This window comes from Cyanistes caeruleus, chromosome 6 (genome assembly GCF_971803275.1).
Source record: "Cyanistes caeruleus chromosome 6, bCyaCae1.hap1.1, whole genome shotgun sequence".
In the NCBI taxonomy this organism is placed as follows: domain Eukaryota; kingdom Metazoa; phylum Chordata; class Aves; order Passeriformes; family Paridae; genus Cyanistes; species Cyanistes caeruleus.
Genome location: NC_141706.1, coordinates 23,486,202 through 23,506,115, shown reverse-complemented (window position 1 = coordinate 23,506,115; position 19,914 = coordinate 23,486,202). Strand labels below are relative to the sequence as shown.

The 19,914-nt window shown below is 39.4% G+C and overlaps 1 protein-coding gene across 16 annotated transcripts in view; it reads left to right on the top strand.

Moving 5' to 3' along the window:
• The window catches only part of TSPAN4 (tetraspanin 4), a 415,828-nt gene that overhangs the window by 367,220 nt on the left and 28,694 nt on the right, over positions 1-19,914 (top strand). For all 16 annotated transcript variants that reach the window (XR_015288709.1, XM_086895703.1, XM_086895711.1 and 13 more), the window contains one exon: positions 2,280-2,354. Coding sequence is in view for 15 of the 16 variants with exons in the window: in XM_086895703.1 (XP_086751829.1) it covers positions 2,280-2,354 (75 nt within the window). In the remaining variant the exon portion in view is untranslated. The remainder of the gene's footprint in view (positions 1-2,279; positions 2,355-19,914) is intronic.

The following is a 19,914-nucleotide window of genomic DNA, read 5'->3' as shown; positions in this document are numbered from 1 at the left end:
AGCACAGGAAAAACAGATCCCTACGTTTTATTCCAGTTCCTGGACATACCCCCCTGTTCCAGCTCATGTCCTTTGAAGTGGGGTTGGAGGTTATTGGCTTTGGGGAGATGGCAGAAAGGCACCACAGGAGCAGAAAAGATCTGTGGGATACTTTATGGTTTGTCTGGTCGTGGGTGTATGTATGATTTGCAGGTTTTAGCTGTTGAGCCCTCTCATCTCTATGATGTGTGAAATGCAGTCTCTTGAAAGCTAATAACTTTCCCACAAACATCCACTCGTAGCTGGGTAAGACAAAAGGCTGAAATTTCTGTGCTTGAAATGGAGCTGCACAGTGTCAGGTCTCTGCTCTAAAAATTGCAGTATGAGAGGATTCAAATTAAAGCACCAGAAATTTAACCTGGGAAGAATAGCATACTTTGCCCTGCTTCATTCTTAGAAGTAATTGGAGTGCTATTTTTGACATTCTTCCAAAGCTTTTATCCTTTTGACAGAAACCAGCACAAAATATATCAGCACAGATAATTAAGGTTTGGCAAAATGATAAGCTGTTGAAACTGAGGTCCTGTGGCAGGAAATGCTGATCACTGTATATAATGGGTAACAAAGAGACTTTCTCCTTTGTTCTAGAGATTGTCTCATGCAATCCTGTCTATGGCAGGGAATTTCATAGGGAGAAAATGGTGTTCACATGCACATTTTGAAAAAAATGATGCTTTTATGGATGAGCAAAAAAGTATTCTACAGCCAAATAGATATAAAAAAGTGTCTGTGCATCTTTGCGAAGAGGAATATGCTTTGTCTTGTTTTAGTTAATGCTATGCAGCAGCTTAAAATTGTAAAAAGTAAGCAAGCTGCACCAAGACAGCTTTGCAAAGCCATACAGAAGGTCAGTGTTGGATGGTAATGATATGGAAATCAGCTTGGATCACAGGCATAAATGAGGTCTGTGATTCAAAACTGGGCAGTAATAGGATCCAGTATTAGGGTCAGGCAGGTGTAAAAATACTGGTGATGGAAATTTGAAAATAAATAATTTAAGATTCATGGGGCAAAATGCAATGACTTCTGTAGACACAGTAATTGTACCAGGGAAGAAAAGTATTTTCCCCTTCATGACTTTTTGCCCTCCATTCAGTCACATAAATCCATGAGTTCAAAGGTTTGGTTTTGACTTACCAGGCAGTGCAGAAATTCTGATAAAGGCTTAGTAGTTATTAAACTTTTATAGGATTGTAGCCTTGTGGTTGAAGAGACAGTAACTGCATTTTTCTCTTGGGGATGGGATTCCAATTAAGTCAGTGTTGCTCAGTATTAGAATTCCAGCCTTACAGGTTGCTAAGTGTGTGAATTTTTTGTTATAGGGAGCTGGACCTTTGCCTCAGCCTAAAAAGTTTCCAAAATTACTCTCTCCTTTACCTGTCTATGCAAAACTCAGTTGCATTTAATGCTCTGATAGCGCAAGTGCTGTTTTGATGTTGCTGCAGACCCATCCAGCATGGTAACGAAATGCAGTGGATGTGGTTTTCCAGAAGTACTTGGCATTGCCAGCAGGTCCTCTCACTGCAGTCAATCAGAGCTGAGAGCTTTAGAGAATCTACCTGAGATCCCTGTTTTAAAAGATTTTTATCCAGTCCTTTGAGCTTTTGACTCCTGGGTTTTAGGCAGTTCCATGGCTTATGAGAAGAAAGAGAGGTTGCCCAACTTTGCTTTGATGTCTTCAGTGCAAATCAGCCCTTTTCAGCTGAAACTCATGGGTGATTCATGTAGCTCCCTGAAACTGCTCATAAAGCTAACTTGGTACACCTTTCACTTCCCCCTTGATCCCACAATTACCCTTGAAAGGAACTATGACTTTATGATTTATAGCCCAGGCTGCCTATTCTTGCCATGGGAAGTTACGCTGTGGATTTCATGGATATCGTTGGATATCATCACTAATATCCAGTGGGGGAAAAAAGGAAGAAAACTTAGCATGGGAAGATTCCTCAAGGTTTGCTGTCAAAGAGAGCACTAGTTTGCTCTTGGTGAGGTTTTAGACTGGTCTACTGGAACCAGTGCTATGAATGAGCCATGCCTATGCCCAGGCACTGGTGTTTCCTGACTAGTCCTTCACCTGCTTTTTCAGTTGCAGCAGCTTTGTATCCTGCTGCCTGTATGACTCCCACTCCCCATTCTGCATGATCTGCTGAATGTTCTTGCTGTGCATCCAGAAAAAGCTGAAATATATGCTGATGGCTTTTGCTTTTGTTTTATCCCCTGTTCTTTTCTTCTCTTGACAGTTTTTTATCATGCTGTTAATTATATTTCTGTTGGAGCTCACTGTTGTGATTCTGTTCTTCGTCTACACCGACAAGGTAAGTCAAATTCTTCATTTTTCTTTCCCCTTCAGCAAATTTATATGCCCCTTTTCCATATAAATAAATCATGAAGCACTTGGCTTGGTATGCACATCATGCTTCTGTCTTCCTTGAGACACTCCTCTCAGAAGGAGCTCTCTCAGAATGCATAAGCAGCCTGGCAGGACTGGGCTGTCTTGCTTGCTCAAGTGTACAACTCAAGGTCACAGATACTGCCAAGTGCATCTGTCATTAACAAAAAAAACCAAAAAACAAAAAAGCCCACAAACAAACACCAAACATAACACCAAAATACCCCATAAAACAAGCAAAGAAGCCTAAAACCTTACTAGGAGCATGTAGGAAGAGATACCCATCAGAGTGTGTAGGGTTTTTAAAACTATATTTGTGGTTTAAGAGCCACATTGATATTGTTAAAAAGGAAATGTCCTCAGCACAGGCAAAGACATAAAATTCATTATCTCTCCACATTGCTTCTTGCAGCACATGTGTACTTAGAGCCTAGTGGAAATCCAGGGTAAATGTCTTGAAGTCCAATAAACACAGATTTTGTTTGTGCTTTTACATTTTACTTATTTTTGACCATTATTCCTTCAGATGTATGGGCAATATTGACTATCTGAATTATCTTTATCCTTAAAATATTTTTTCTTTAAAAAAAACTAACATTAATAAATCCAAAACAGGGGCACAATTGTGCCACCTGCTTATTTAATCAAAATCAAAAGTCCCTGACAACTGAAGACTAAGGGAACTTGAGAATCACAGGAAAAGTGGCAAAATTTTACCATGAATTAACATTTCATCAGGTCATGAGTGATAAACACTTTCTTCTGGAATGGGAACGCAATAGCAAAAAAAACCCCAAAACAACACTGTGTTCATTAATAAATATTAATTAATAGTAGTATATTAGTGATACAAGTGATTATATATTAGTCATGTAAGTGAGTGATTGTCAGGTGCATTTCTGAAGGACTTTAAATAGCTAGGTTCTATAGCATTCTGTAGCTGGAACATGGAATTAACCTGCCAGGTAATTACAGTAGAAGGGACAATTTAAAATTACTTGTATGCATTATTGGATTCTGAATTAATTGTCAGCTCTTGGCAGAAAGATCTACACTTCATATAGGAGTAAAGGCATCTACTTTATATGCAATGGGCCTCCAAAACCCAAACACAACACTTGGTTATATTTAGAAGGAAAATGAGTTAGAAGATATTATCATGTATAACAGACTTGCCTCACTGTGAATATAATGTTGAGTTTTGGTTACAGAAATTATTAGAAGTGCGAGAAAAGAAGAAACGACCTGTCATGAAAAAGGATTAAGGAGACAATGTAGATTCAGTTTTGGAAAGGAAAGAGATCCTCTGCTTAGGAGATCTTAGAAAGAGTATCTATAGTAGTTTTGAAATAATGGCAGAACTAAAATAAAGACCTGTCCACAGAAGAAATATAGGAAAATGTTTCAGATTAGGTTAATAAAATAAATGTTTCTTATGTTCCAAGTCATCATCTGGTAGAACTGTTGGCTTGTGTTGAGGCTGATAGATCAGTAAACGTATGGGTATGGAGGAAAGAAAAGAAACCAATGAATTATTGTTATTCATAAAGCAGTCAGTGCTGTTAGGTTGACAGGTGTGTCGCAGAGAATGTTCGTCTTCACTTTTCAGAGGAAAAACAGTGGAAAAGGATCAGAAAGGATTCCCTCCCTCCTTCAGCCTATTGGTTTGCAGTGCTTTTTATTGATTCTTAATAAAGAGATCAGGAAATTAACTTTCCTCTGACTCACATACTGCAGGAGGTAATACCCTGCAGTTGTCTGTAAGATCAAAACAGAGTCTAAAATACGGGCTCCAGTTCAAGTGCAGTTTTACTGAGTTAACAAATTGCTGTAGTCTGGGTATTGCAGATGATCAAATTTGAAGCTCTTAATGTTCCTGTATGACTTTAAATCTTACACTGAGGAAATCAATAGTTTCTGTTACACTTGCAGTCCTGCCTACTGCAGAATAAATAAATAAGCAGCAGCCTAAAACTAATATTTTCATACAGCATGTTTAAAGTTTGTGTGCTGGCTTTCCTGATGTGAAAAACAATATTGCCACATGTATGGGGAGGTAGCGAACCCAGACAAGTCCACCACAATAATTCAGTTAATGTAGATACTTGGAAAATCAGTGAAGGAACATTCTACACTGACACTTGTCCAACAGAAGAAAACAAGGTTAGTTTTGTATGCAGGAGAAAAGAACTCTGCAGATTATCACTCTGAGCAATACCAGCCACAGGGTGAGTGTGCATCCATGTGTATGTGGACACAGTGCCTGGGCTCCCAGGCAGTGAAGCAGTCTCTCTGTATCCAGTGCTGGGACTGTTGCTTTAGTGCTGTGTTTGTTACTAAAAATCATCATGTCAAAAGCTCTTTACAGCCATTCACAGATAGTTTTTTGGCACAGGGCTTTTATTCACTTGCTGTGGAAGGGTGTGCAGCTGTGAAAGTGAGCTTGGACTTGAAACAGCCTCAACTGACCTGTTCTCTTTCGTCAGCTTGGGTGAAGGCCAAAAATCGCCTCTGTCTCTTTCTAGTGACTTGGTCTCTTCTGAGTTTAAGCAGCCAGCCTGAACTTACGCCTTAGGATGTCACCTTTCCTTTCCTTTCCTTTCCTTTCCTTTCCTTTCCTTTCCTTTCCTTTCCTTTCCTTTCCTTTCCTTTCCTTTCCTTTCCTTTCCTTTCCTTTCCTTTCCTTTCCTTTCCTTTCCTTTCCTTTCCTTTCCTTTCCTTTCCTTTCCTTTCCTTTCCTTTCCTTTCCTTTCCTTTCCTTTCCTTTCCGGACCGGACCGGACCGGACCAGACCAGACCAGACCAGACCAGACCAGACCAGACCAGACCAGGAAACTCCTGTTAGCATTTGCACATGAAAGTTCCTAAAGTGTGGCTTTTAATTTTTTGGGACAGAAGTACCAGCCCAAAAGATTGGGTATTGAATGGAGTTGGTGATTATGAGAACTAAGGCAGGTTGTTATCACGCTGAGTGAAGTATTTTTTCAGGCTACATTTATGCCCCCGCTTTGAGCAGTCCAGACTCCAGTGACATTTCTATAGTCATGTGGATAGTTATGTGCATGGCTACCTATCTGTAGGCAGAATATTCTCTTTAGTATGTTTTATTTTGAATCCATCAGAGAAAGCATTTGGCATTTTTATATGTTTGACATTTCTATATGAAGCTCTCTGTGTATTTATAACAGATCCACAGAGTACAGAGAGGGTTAACCTTAATTTTATTGTGATAAGGAGAAAGCAGCAGAGCCCTATCCTGTCAGAGGCTAGATACTCATATTTCTCAACACCAGATTGGAATCCTGCTAGAATGTAAATTATGCTAATAAAATGCACAGTCTTGTACCAGTTCTAACTTGTATAATCCTCCTGGTTTTAGCACCTGTATTTATTTTTACTGTGATGATTCTCCTGGAAGCATAGAAAAAGAAAAGTCCATATTTATTTTTTTTTTTGCAGCTGTAATAGGTGATTTTTTTTTTGTTAGATGTCTGCATTTTATATGATTTACAGACAGAGCTATGTAGTGCCCACAAATTGAAGAACATAACTAAAGCACCATAATGTGGGGCTGGTTTTTGGTTTGGGGGGAGTGTCTGTTGTTGTATTTGGTGGGGGAAGGGCTTAAGTTATTGGGTTTTGTTTGTTTTTTCTTATTTTTAAATGTCAAGCATAACATGCAACGTAAGTAACATAAGCCAGGGAAGAACAAAAGCACTGAAGAATCACTGACTATGATATTTGATTATAGGAGCAGTTACTGCTACTGGAAACTTGAAGTTAAGATGAGAATTTTCAATAAAGATTACGCCATTAACTCACTTGGGTCCCTGTGAAAATTACAGCCTAAATTCCATGCCTGCTTAGCTGTGTTGAAAATGGCCCACAGAATAGCCCACAGAGGATTGAAAAATAATGGCTACTTCTGTTTTTTTACAAAATGTGTGAAAATGTTCTTGTTTTCCATGCTGCTTCAATATAGCTTTTGCTGCTATCTTATAAAAAAAATATATATTCTGTATATTGATGTGTTTCTTGCTTTGTTTCTGAAAAGAAATTGAAAATTGTTTTAATTTCTGATTGATATTTTGCCTCGTCCCATACAAAGACAGCAGGTTGAAATTTAATGGATATGTTTTCAAATATAGCTCAGTCCTCACAACCTCTTACACATTTGGCTTTAAAAATGGAAAAACTGAATCTCTTCCACCTGCTGCACTCATGTGCAGTTGCTCATAGAAATGATCTGATCCTGCTGAGCTGCTCGCTGGTGTGAGGGAGGAATTCACAAAAAAAAGATGGAATTATTCATATAGAAAGTTTAGTTCAAGGCTACCACAGAAACTTGTTCTCATTGAGTTTCTGTCAAGAGAGTTTAAAAGTTTTCCATGTTTGCCTTTGACAGTGCAGCAGAAATGTCTCCTCAGGTAATGAAGTGCCTCATGTTCCCAGTCAGCACAGCCCATAGGGCTGTCCAGAATGTGCACACAGGGTGTGTTAACGTTGCTGAAAGTAGAGAAATGGAGCCTAAAGTGAAGAGACAAGATCACCCAAACTGTATGAAGTTAAGAGATGATCTAAAGTTGTAGGAAAACAACAGGCTGTGGAAAATTCTGCAAAACTGGCAGAGTGGTCACTGCACCACTTTTCAGTCAGATGGCCCTTTCCTAGCAATCTTCCTCCATCAGCTTTTGACTTAGCCTACACCATCCCCTTCTTACTGCTGGAACTCTTGAGTGGTGGTAGAATTATGACAGGAAGGTGCCTGTATCCTCCTTCACCACCATGAACAAGGCTGTTCCTGCTGCTGTGCAGGACTGGGATAATTTCAGAACAGAATCGTGTGGATAGTGTGTGCACTTGTCAGCATGCAGAGAAGGCTCTCTAGAGGACATGGGAATTTTGAATTCTCTCTGGTATTTCTGTGACAGTGTGCAAGTCCTGGCATATGTATGCAATGGTTTCTGAGGAGCCTGCATGTTATTGCTTTATTTTCCAGTTAAAGTTCCATTTGGTTTGTTTGTAAAAGACTTTTAAAATTATCAAGTTCACCAATCAAGCGCTTCCTGGCATATACCTGCTCTCTGGCAGTGTTCTGGAATTTGGGTTTTGCAGTGAGTGCTGATGTAGATAAAAGCTATTTCTCAGGATCAACAGGAGTAGCAGTGCAGGCAGATGTTGAAGAATCTATAGATTGCCTCCTAGATGGTGATGCACTGCAATTACTGCCCTGTGAGTTGGATGTTTTAGATCTGGTCAAGTATTTTATTTCTCTAATGCAAAACAATGTTATATAAATGGTGGTATAAAATAAGAAAAGACAGAAGTGTCTCTGTGGTTTATTTTACTTGGTAATAAGCTTAATTTTAACTAGTTTATTAGCATTTCAGTACTGGTGTCCCACAGTAGGGAGTTGCAGAAATTTCATCAAAAGAATTTAATTATAGCCAATTTACTTTGGCTTCTTTTCAGCAAAGAATTCAGGCACAGGTTTAAATCTCTCCCCGTTCACCTCATAACCTAAGTGCATGCTTGAACCCATGTGACTGATTTAATCATATGCTCCAGTCTTGTTAAAGTTGATCTACACCTTATGGGTCTCTAAAAGAAATATTGCTAGGAAAACGCTAATGACAGCAAAGAATTCTGGAGTGTGTAAAGAGGCATCACATCTTTCATTCCATAGGGAATTTAGTGAAAAATAATGAATGTTTGCTTTAAAGCATGATTGGTTAGTTTTTTCCATTTATTCTGAACAGCTTTCCATTTAGTATCTTGAACTCCAACACATCTCTTTAACCTTTTTTAGGCGGGAGGAGATGAGGGCCATGGAATCTATTCATCTGTGCAACTGAAAAAAACAGGCATACCAAAGGAAATCCCAGTAGTTTCACTAATTCATTTGTCTAAGTAGGATTTCACTGAAAATGCACTTCCAAAATGTTATTAACAGGCTTGTTGAAGGATAGCACAGTATTGATGAAAAGAATTAAGTGCATGCTCAGAAATAGGTGTATTTAGGAACAATAGCAGCAGATAAAATGCATTAGGGCTCCCCACTGGGAACTCTCGATCAATGGTTGATCAAGGCCTAATTGATTCCTTGAATAAAATGTTAGCAGGGGAATGGGTGCAGGGAAAGGAAAATCAAACTCTCCTAAATTAAGCTCCATGCCTAACACAAATACCCTTTGTAAAGATCAGATAATGCAGCAGCCTGCCAGCTCTTTATGCCTCCTGTCTTGCTCCTTTGGCTGAGTTCAAAAATAATGATGAAGGTGGGTGTCTCATCCTCGGCAGTATGGATTTTTGTTCATATTGCAGTTAAGTTCAGTATTTTCCATAGTGTCCCACTGCACAGGAATAGTGCTTTTTTCTCAGGAGAAATCTAGCTCTACCCTCCACCCTGGCTAACTGGGATATTAATTCCCCTATCTGTACGGATGAATTGGACACAGCTGACACTGCCATTGTGCCTGGACTAAAGGCAGCCTTGTCTATCTTTTATTTCCTGACATCGCTAAATCTGTCTAAGGGTTTCCTGATAAATATTTGGTAATGTATCAGTCTACAGCAGGAAGAGATGTAATTGGGCCTCCTTTTTGCTAGTTTGCAATCCCTTATTACAGCTTAACTCATCATCTCAGGAGCATGTTAATTTAGGTCTTTGTTGTGGAGCACTTTTACAATGATCTGTTTCCCATACCTCAAGTTTCAGGTTTCATAATACACAAAATATAAGTGATGCAGGTCTTCAACCAGCCTCTCCCAAGGAAGACTCTAGCATACAGTACTGGTGGTTGTTAAATACTTTGCACATCTATGTGCTTTTCATCCATCCCTTAAAGGGCATTAGAAGAGGTGAGTAGTTCAGCTCTGCTTTTGCTGACTGGGAGAAGTGATGTTAAAAGCCAAATCCTGAGGGTGCAGTGTATCCTGTAGGATATGTAGTGCTCTCATGTCTGAATAAAAAGGTACCTTGCTGTTCCACAAGACAGGCTTTTACTCAGTTTTGACTCAGATGTGATCACATAAGAAGCCATTTCAGCATCTGGGTGGATCTGGAACTGAGGGCACGCCAATGTTGAGTAGTGACAGAGGTGAAGTGAGCGGCACTGGGTTACACACACCTCATCAACATCAGCTTTTGCTGGTGACTGACCCCAGATTGCATCTCTTCTAACTGCTGGTGCTGGTTTTATACCATTTTATTTGACAAAGGGAAGAATAGCAGAAGGAAAAGAATGGTTTAGAAAGGTGATAAAATAAATAATTAAGGCAGCTTTAGGCATTTAAATACAGGCAACATCAAATGTTGAGGGGCGACTGAGGTGGTATATTGAAACAGACAGCACATTTTTTATTCATTCTGTGAACATTTTTGATGTGTCACAATGTATATCAGGCAACATTAGAAAAATGACAGTAAACTAAATGCTTAACATTTTTTACATATTAGAAATAGAAAGGGGAAGATGACTTTTTGTGTTATCAGACCATAAGCAGGCCAATAGCATATAGTCCTTGTCTTCGATTTGTCAGCTGCTGTTGAAGAGTGATGAGCTAGGTTGACCACTTTATTAGGCATAACTTGCAGATGAGGTTTCTTCAACTCCTTCCTTTGATTTGACTCAGCAGTGGTAGGCACTGGATTTGTTGAGACAGGGATCTATTGATCAGCAGCTCCAAACCATTACCAGTTCTGCGTTCTCTTAAGGCTGGAGTGTGTTGACTTCATGCCACAAATCACACTCAGGGACTTTGTGTTACCCAAACTCCCTCATATATCCAAGGCTTCTCATTGGAAATATTGCTGCACTGCAAGGTGGTGTAGTCTTTTCCACTGATAGTTTTGCGGGTGGAATTCTTGCTGTGAAGTTCAGGCATAAGGAAGGAGGTTTAGCAACTTTCTAGACATCAGCCATTGAACCTTTTGAAATTCATTCCCCAGACTTACAAAACCAGCATAATCAATAGTGATTACCAGTCAGTTGTCATTGATGTCTGCTTGCTGAAATCATGTTTAATATGAACTAATAATCTTTAATCATTTGGGATCTTGGGCTCCCTGAATCTATGTGCAACAATATCCTTGATTGACTTGACAGTAGGAAGTGACTGAGCTGGAAGAGAGTAAATTTTGTGTAAAGGGATATGTCTTGACAGGGAGCAAAGTAAGAGCTTTATTTTACATTTTCTGAGTGCACACATTTCTTACTTGACATGTACAGTGCCTCTGATAATTTGGATGATAGTAATATAAAATAATTCTGCTGCAGTGTCCTGGCATTAGCAATGAGTGAGGCTTGTGCAAAAACTGTTTTAACCATGGCATAATCTTAATTCACTTTATTGTACTGCAGTCATTTTGGGTATCCTCTTCTATGCCTTTGAATTGCAAGGAAGGCATTCCTGTGAAAAGAGAATTTTCAGAGGGGCTGTTTTTGTTGAAATCCAATTACTCCCCTGCTCCTGCTACTAATTGTCTTTGATACAATATCTTAATGAGTTGATTTCTGTGATAGCTTATGGAATTATTATTATACAACAATATATATTTTTATTTTCTTGCTTTCTCTGTTTTGCACTTTACTGCCATAATCCAAGGATGAAATTGTTCTCCCAGACATTTTTGCCATCTGCACCTTGCCTCTGAACCACAGCAAAGCAGAACAATACATGCCATCTCCTTCAGCAGTGCTGATGTTGCCCCTGTTGACAAATTCCTGACCTCAGCATTTAGGAAACCTTTTCAGAGGTCACCTTGAAGGTCATATTGAAGTTCAAACTGAATTGCATGTTAAATTGGTAAATTATGTAAATGAAGCAAAATGAAAAAGATATATAATATCATTGAAGATATTTGGGGAGCTACTAAAAGTCTTCATCCAGAGGTATAATGAAAGCAGGAAGTCACAAAGCATGTAAGATTCTGATTAAGAACCAGATGTTTGTCAGATATGTTGCACAAGGCATCTAGTTTTTCTTTTAAAAATTCAGGACCAAAGGAGTTGCAACAAGATTTGAATTAATCAAAATGGTTGAAGGGATATTTAAGAGCTGTGAAGAGAATCAACATTACTCTCTATGCAACAAGCACACCCAAGGAAATGTCCTGTAGATTTCTTTCGGGTGCACCTTTTTCTTTATGAATAGGAAATGCATTGTAGTTGGCACAAAAACAGCTGGGTCTGTGCAAACAAAGAGAAGAAATGGTCTTTTCAAGGTCGGTCAGCCTCAGAGGAAAAAAAAAAAGAAAAATTCTTTTCTTTTGAGGACTGTGAAGAAAATGGGGAGAATGTACTTCATACCTTGAAGTGGGACTGATATTTAAGTGAATGTCAGCAGAGTGCCCTTGCTGCAGCCACTACTGCAGGTGACCATTCAGCAGCCAGGTGTGGCTTCCCAGGGCTGGGTGTTCTGCTGGAAGCCTGGTTGGTGCTGGCTTTGACACTGATTTGATTTATGTAAAGATGGCAGGGGCACCTCTTTCATAATAACTGTTATCAGTGAGAGCAGTGAGGATTGCTTCTCCCACTGCCTGCTCTAGGTGTTCTCTCTTTCAGCTCTATTTGTGGAGGTGTCAGTTTGCATGTAAGAGCTGCAGTGAGAGGTGATTAGATGAATCTAGGGCTCTGGAACTGCTTCTGGATATCACAGTTTTGTCATATCCATTTAAAGCCTTTTAGGAGTTTATCTGCACGGTGCAGTATCACGTGTCAGCACAGAATGAATGTACAAGTCACCACTTTGTATGGTAAAATCCTGCCCTAAGTGAAGTCCCTGGGAGCTGCCTGTTGTCTTTCATGGAGCTATTTTCCTTAATTTTAGTATTTTTAAATCTCTTCCCCACTTCCCAACTTAGTGATCCAAATAGTGGATCACTTGAGTGTGTGGAATCCAGAACTCACTTGAGTGTGTAGAATGATGTATTCCAGTGCTGTAGGAGATCCCACTGCCTGGAAGCTGCAATGTCTTAATCTCATGATGCAGAATATATGGGATGTTGTTGCCTGCTAAGAAATTGGTTGAATGTTGGCTGCAGAAAGATCACTCATTTCCAACAGAAATGTAATTAATGAAATATATATTTTATTAGATATCTGGATGTTAATTTCCTAATTTCTGCTGTGGCAACTTGGCTTTTCCATCCATGTTCTCAATGACTGTGCAGCATCCATGCTAAGGTATGGAATTGCAGAATTGTTTAGTTTAGGAGGGACTTCTTGAGGTGTGATAGTCCAAGCACCTCTTCAAGCAGGAACACTGAGGGCAGGCTGTCCAGGGCTGTGTCCAGTTGGGTTTTGACTGTCTCAATAGATGGAGGCTCCACAGTCTCTCTGGGCAACGTGTTGCAGTGTTGGACCACTCTCCCAGTGGCCTGGTCTGCTAAAAGAGTGCATTTCTGGCTCATGGTCAACCTAAAGTTCACAAATTCTCCAAGGTCTTTCTCTGCAGAGCTGCAGGTGTCAAATGCTGCACAAAGGCTAGGGAAACAACATCCACTGCCCCCTTCTCACCCACAGAGCTGGTTGTCATATTTTGGAAAACTGTCACATTAGTTAAGCATGATTTCCCCTTTGTAAAACCTTCCTGACTGTTCCCAGTTGTCTTCCTGTCCTTCATGAGTTTGGAAAGGGTTTCCAGGGTCAGTTGCTCTATCCCCTTCCTAGGGACAGAGGTGAGAGTTCTATGGCTTCTGGATCTTCTTGATTGCCCATGTTGAAGATAGGAGTGGTATTTGCTCTCTTCCAGTGTTGAAGAACTCTCCAGCCTCTTGTGGGACAGAATCCTCTCTTGTCATGTGTGATATTGGCATTTCTTGTTCAGAACTTTTGTGTCATTGTGCTGGCAAAACAACATCCCAAGTGCTGCCTGCCAGGGTATTACAGATTCTGGAGGAGATGAAATATTTATCTGTTAACACTCCCATTTCAGCCTTTTTGTCTCATTTCTGGGTATTAATTTCGGGCATCTGCTGCAACTAGTCACCACTTTTCACAAAAATTATGGAAATTGAGTGTATCTGAAATCTGCATATTTATCAACCATTTGACTTCATTTTTTTGGTTTTATGGTAATTTGTTGAAGGCATATAATGGCAAAAGCTTTCCAATAACAAAATGCTCCCACTAGTGCATACCATAAGTTTGAAGTGATTTAACAAAAGGAGAATATTTGAGTTAGAATTAAACATGCGACTTAAAGCTTTTCCTCAGTGATACTTACTGAAACGACTGCTGTTCCAGTTAGGCTTTGACTGTCAATTACTTGGAATTACTTTTTAAAAATACTTTGAATTCCTGGAATATGCTTGATATCAAACTGCTAAGGGGGCAGCAGGGAGAGATTTCATTCCACATCAAGCTGGACTTTTTGAGGATTTAATATATCCTTTTTCCACCTGCTCATTTATTAGATTTTGTGATTGGTTATGGTTATATTTTTGTATTTATCTTTAACTATCAGCTAGTGCTATGTATGGTAAATGGAGACTGGATTTTTGCTTTCTCATAATTAGTGGGACTATGAAAATTCCATTTGAGTCAGATTCTGGATTCCTCAGGTTCCTTGCTCCTGATCCAGGGCAGGTCCTAGCACACTCCTTAGATACCTCAGAACTGTCAACATGACTGTGTAGCTCTTTGAGAAGGTTGGATCAGGCTCTGAGATGCACAGCTGTACTCTCTGCTTGATCTAGAAATAGGTATGAGAGACTTTTCTGATCTAAAGGCATTCCTCTGCCCATTCCAGGCATGTTTTGAGCAATGTTCTGCTGGAGTAGCTGGCCATTTGGAGTAAACCTGTTTGCTGTGTGCCTGGGGCAGCTTTATTGTTCCCTGTGAGGCTGGAGTGACACTCTCAAGTGACTTGCGGCATGTCCTGGGTGAATTTGCCTGTGTGTGGTCCCTGCTATGTTCTGTGTATCAGGTAGATGCCAACAGCCAGGTTTAGAGGTAGACATATGAACCTTTTTCACATGTCTTTATGAAGCAGTTTCAGTGCAGATAAATAGCATATTTTAAAACACAGACTGTGTGTGGAGCCTTTTTTCTGGTCTCAGCAGGATGCCATGCAGTGGTATGGCCTGTAAGGGTCACTTGGTAAGTCCTCATCTATTCCACAGCTTCTGTGTTTAGAGTTGATGCATCTCATTAATTTCCCCTCCACCACCCCCTTTTTTTTTAATAGCACATGAAATTCAAGGATTCCAGTATTACTTTCTCAATAAAAGTATTACTTTCTCAAAGTTTTCCATATAAACTTTTCTAGGGGAGATTAATTTATCAGAGAAGTTTTGAGTAGTCATGTTGTATATAGATTCTCTTCTGAAAAGTGGCACATTTGGGACTGAGAAACAGAGCTGATGAGATACAGTACTTGAAGCATGTTTCTTCAGTCACAGAATTATTCTCTTTGTCCTCAAAGACTGTTTGCCTTGTTCAGCTTAGCACCATGAATCCACAATTTAAATAGTGTGAATTAAGAGGATCAAGTTTCTGCTCTCTAAAAGCCTGCAGTGCCCCGGTTGCTCTAACCTTCCAAGAGAAGAGGACGCTGAGAGGTCCCTATGTCAGTTCTGACTTGCCCATCAGCTCACCTTCAGTCCTTGAAACTATTTCCCCGTGGGAATTTCAGGTTGCACACTGATAACTTTTGTTCTGATTGAACAGATTTAAGTGGAGTCAAGAAAGCAAGCATTTGACACTTGTTACAGAGGTTGTTAAGCAATTTCTAGGTGCTGTTTGAAGTGGTGGTGATGGAGTCTGATAAAGAGAAAAATTAATGCTAAAGGAAAATTATATTTGGCAGATGCTTAAGTACATTCTACCTAATAAAAACGTGTTTTTAAGCTGAGAGTGATTTGGGTGTCTCTCCCTTGTTGACCTGCTTGGAGGTAATTCAGAGAGGCTTGAATTTTAAGAGTTCCTGAAAATGCTGATATGTGGAGCGCCCAGAATCCCTCTCATGTCTGCAAGTCATCTCTGAGGTGGAGAGACCCTGAACAGCAGCACAGTGGTGGGATGTGCTTCAGGGCACTGCCCACTGCAGAAACTTGCTTCACAAGGGTGAAGGATGACCCAAGGATTCCCTGGGTAAGAATGAATCTTAAAAGTCTCCTTTTTGTGTCCTGTGACCACAGTGCTGAGCCTTTCATATTCCCTTTGGAATAGGGTTGTACATGGAGGGTAAAAATGCCTGCATGTTATTAAACGTGTAGGTTTGGATCACTTCCTTTGTTTTATCAGGAACTGCTGGCTTAACTGGCCATCCATTTCAAGCTGAAATGGAAGAATAAATTAATCAAGGCTTTTGTCTCAGCAGATTTTTATAAAAGTGAGTGGGGAATGAGGATTGCATTTTATGAAGCAGGAAATTAAATTGTCCTTCCACTCTCTAACTTAAAAATCCAGGAAAACTCAGGAAATGCTCATTGTGTTCTGGATGTACCAGTGTCCCTCCTCAGACCTGGATTGTCTCAGAACTTACAGGAAGGGCTTTAGGATTTGGGAAGGGTGGCTTTATAGGTCTTTTCCTGCAAATAAAGCTATTTCTCCTAAGTGTGCTCAACACCTGAAAGTGAGTTTTGATCCATACCAGATTGACCCTGCAGAGCTCTGTGGCTTCACCTCATCCACCCAGGCTTCATTAATGATCCTGGTGAGGGATGAGTCCCCTTTTCTGACCTCTCCAGTCAGCAGCTCTGGGCACTGGGATTAGGTGGGGAGAAAGGGAAGGTTTTATGCTGCTGCCTTTTTCTCAGGGAACAGAGACTGTTTTGCCTTTCCTGCATCGTGCCTGGATCGAAGATTGGAGTTGTAGATGAAGGGATTGAGTGAGGGGCTTTATGCTTTGCTAGAGATGAATATGAACATGAATATGAATATGAATAAGATTGGTCCCCAAGCTGGGAGTAACGTTTCTTACTAGACATTGCACAAATTGTGCTAGAAATGGCTGTACAGAGTTTTCCTGGCTGCATTTTTCTGTCTGTCCCTGTATCCTAAGGAATGCAATCCCATGGCCTCAAGTAATTTAAAGCGATTAAAAACTCACCCCTAGTGAAAGGAGTGATGAGGGGGATTCTTTACTTATTCCCCATTAGTTCTGAGCAGGCTTGACTCATGAATCCTGTAACCTTGGCAGCAAGAGAATCCCCTTTTGCTTCACTATCTGCAAGGAAATGAATTACACAAGCATAGAAATTCATGAACAGTGAATGCTGCAATTAATTTTGTTAAACTCTCTTTATATATTTAGTTTGAGAAGAAGAAGGAAGGAGAAGCTTATCACCAGCTATGAGTCTGAAGCCACAAATCTCACACAGCTTTCACTTTGAGATAAAAATGAATCTATAAGGAATCCAAAAACCTTTTGTTTATTTTATATATTGGAAGAATGAGAAATTATGAAGGCAGTAATGTAAAGTAGTGTTAACATCACAATCCCCATATTGAATTGATTAGTGTGGAGGAAACACATTAATAGCTTTTTTATTACTAGTCTGAGAACTTTATAATAGCATTTATTGAAACAGAATTGAAATGTGAATGGCAGAACTTTATAAATCTCAGCTTCTATGTGGTGGCCTAAACAGTGTCTGAAAATGTATTTTTTTTAAAAGTCCAGACTTTGAAGCTTTCCTGTTTTCCACATTTAATCTTTCATTAGTACATAATAAGTAGGCAGTCATGGCAGAGGAGAGGCTGAATGTATAGCTGAATGTATTGAATGTGCAAATTTTTTTCTCTTTATGGCCAAAACAGGTGCATGTAAATGTTTCATCAGCACACCCATTAAGTTCACAGTGGTAAATTTAGCCACAAGCATTGAGAGGTGCTTACTCTGCATTTAATTTAGAGCTAAAAAAAGAAGAAGTAGGTTTATTTAAAATGCATTACAATCAGCTTATTTAATATTCTTATTCTCATATATTCTTATTCATTATTTATATATGAAAAATAAATGAGAAAGTCACAGAAATACCCACACAGCTCAAAGTGATGAGGGTAGATATTCTAAAATAGGTAAAATCAGCCAGCCAAGTCATTTCTTGACCATGAGTGAAACAACCTCACTGAATTCAGAGGGCATCTCCCAGGCAGAGCAATCCTGTTATCCTCTCTTTTTAATCTATAACAAATATTCCTAATTTTTCATGTTGTTGCATAGTGTTGCACTGTAGAGAGTTCTGGCTCTGTTTCATCCCTTTTACTTATTTTTTTTTCTGTGGGCAAAAAGTGTAAATTCTTGTGCACAGCCTCACTTTGCCACAGGGAAGAAGATGCAGGGACTTCTGCTTGTGCATCGTCCACCTTTCCATGACAACAGTGCTTTGCACCTCATTTGGAGTTGTGTTTTCTTTGGGAGCTGCACTGATGTGACTTGTGTGAAATGCTTTATTTATCATATCTGTTAAAAATGGGTGACCAGAAAAAGTAATTGCTGGACAAGGGGAACAGTGGCATGGTAAATAAAGTGCAGTAAACAAAACTGCTGTCTGAAATATAAAAATAAATAAATCCCTGTCTGTGTGGAAAGCTGCACTGAAGGGATGGGGCTACAAAGCAATGAAGGAGATTCTTTGTGGTAGGATCAGATAGATACAGGCCCCTGAAAAGTGTGCTTGGATGCTGTTTGTTTGGAAGCTATCTACTTGGTAAAGTTTGGGATAAGTATACACTAAATCCTTAAATATGAGTCAAAATAGAGTCATCATCTTTCTACTGTTTCAACACATCCTCAGCCAGAATCATGGGATTCAGTTTGGTGAGGGATTAAATGTCTGGGCTTCTCTGTTGTGTTTTACTTGCTTTGGCATGCTTTTGTTTATTCCCTTGTCTTTCATAGGATAGAATTCTACTGCACCCATCCTTACAATATCTCTGTAAACAAGAAGGAAAACAGAAAGCTTAATCTTTACACTTCTTCTTGAGATTAGCTGTATTACCTTACCCAAGTTTTAGAAGATAATTTTAACAACAACTCTTCATGTATCATTTAAAGTGACAGGAGAGAGAAAAACTAATTTTTTCCCTCTGATATTTTTTTGGTCTTTTGTGGCAAAAAGGAGCACTTTTTTCCACCCTAATCCCTTCCTATCTTGTTTCATCACAAGTCACACTGCATTAGAATCCTAATGTTTCTATCAATAAATGATGGATTTGCCAATGGTGATTTAAGTTTAAAATTACTTGCGAAAACTTAATGAAGCCTGCAAATCACAAATTAGATCTCAAAGAAATCATCTCTGACAGTTAAAAACTACAGGGCCAAAGTAATTTCATGGGTGGCATTTTTCTCCCCTCTATAAATTATGAATCCGGGCAAAACAGAGGTGTCTCTGTAGGCATTATTATGAGAGTAATAGCAAATAGCAATTTGTCTCTTGCTGCCAGAGCTTTGTCTTACTGGTGTGTATTGGGGTGGGTGACATGCTTCTGCAGAAAAAAATTAATCTCTGCTGCAGCTAGTTTTTCTGAGTGCCAGTCTGCTTGTCTGTTTGGTTTTGTTGTTTTGTTGGGGTTTTTTTCCATTGGTTTGAATGATGGTTTCTAGTCCCACTTCCCAATCTTGTGTCCTCATTACCAAACTACTCAGACTGCTTGTCTGCTGTGGACAAAAATGATACCCTCAAGCTCTCAGCTATTGTATTTTTAAATGAGGTTATATTTTTATAACCCCAAGTCTCTTTTGGAGACTTAAAGTGTCCCTTTTGGCCTCCATTTTGCCTGTCTAGGAGAGGATGCCTGGTGCTGTTTGCAGTTTCATGAGAATGGCTTTTCTCAAAAATGCACGTGGGGGATTTGCTATTGCTTGGAGCATATTCATTTAGTTAATTAGATTTGTGAAAGAAAATTAAAAGTTTCCTGTCCCAAATTCCGGATGTTTAATGCAATTTGCAAATGGTTATAAACCTAAAATAGCCAGAAGAGCCATAGTTATCCTATTGATTCTGTCCTTTCTTTTCCCTCAAATCCAAAGAGATAAGAGTCGTTAAAGCCCTTCGCAAAAAAGGAAATGGGTGAGCAGAGAGTGCTTCTACTGCTTTAATAATCTTGCCTATAGACATGTTCTCCTATCCATTTTGTTTGAATTGACCCTGCAAATGAACCCTTTTTTTCATCAAAATTTGGGTTTATCTTTTCTAGTATCATCGATGACATTGGGTGTTTCAGAAATTGTGTATGTTTTTGTGCCCTCACATATTTGTTGTGAAACAGTACTCCAGTGATCACACAGCTTTCTCAGTTTTGCACCATTTTTTTCTAGTTTGTTAAATGATTTTATTTTTCTTCCCCGTGTGTCTGCATAAGTTGTCTTAGTGGGAAGAAATTCAGCCCTGGCTGATTAATCTGAGCATTTCTGCTGTCCTCTTTATGTTGTAGAAGGAATGGTGAACACAATGAGGTTAGTAATTGAGGCTTGCTTCAGTCCTCTCATTTACTCCATGTATGCTGGGTGTCATTTTTCATCTGCAAAGC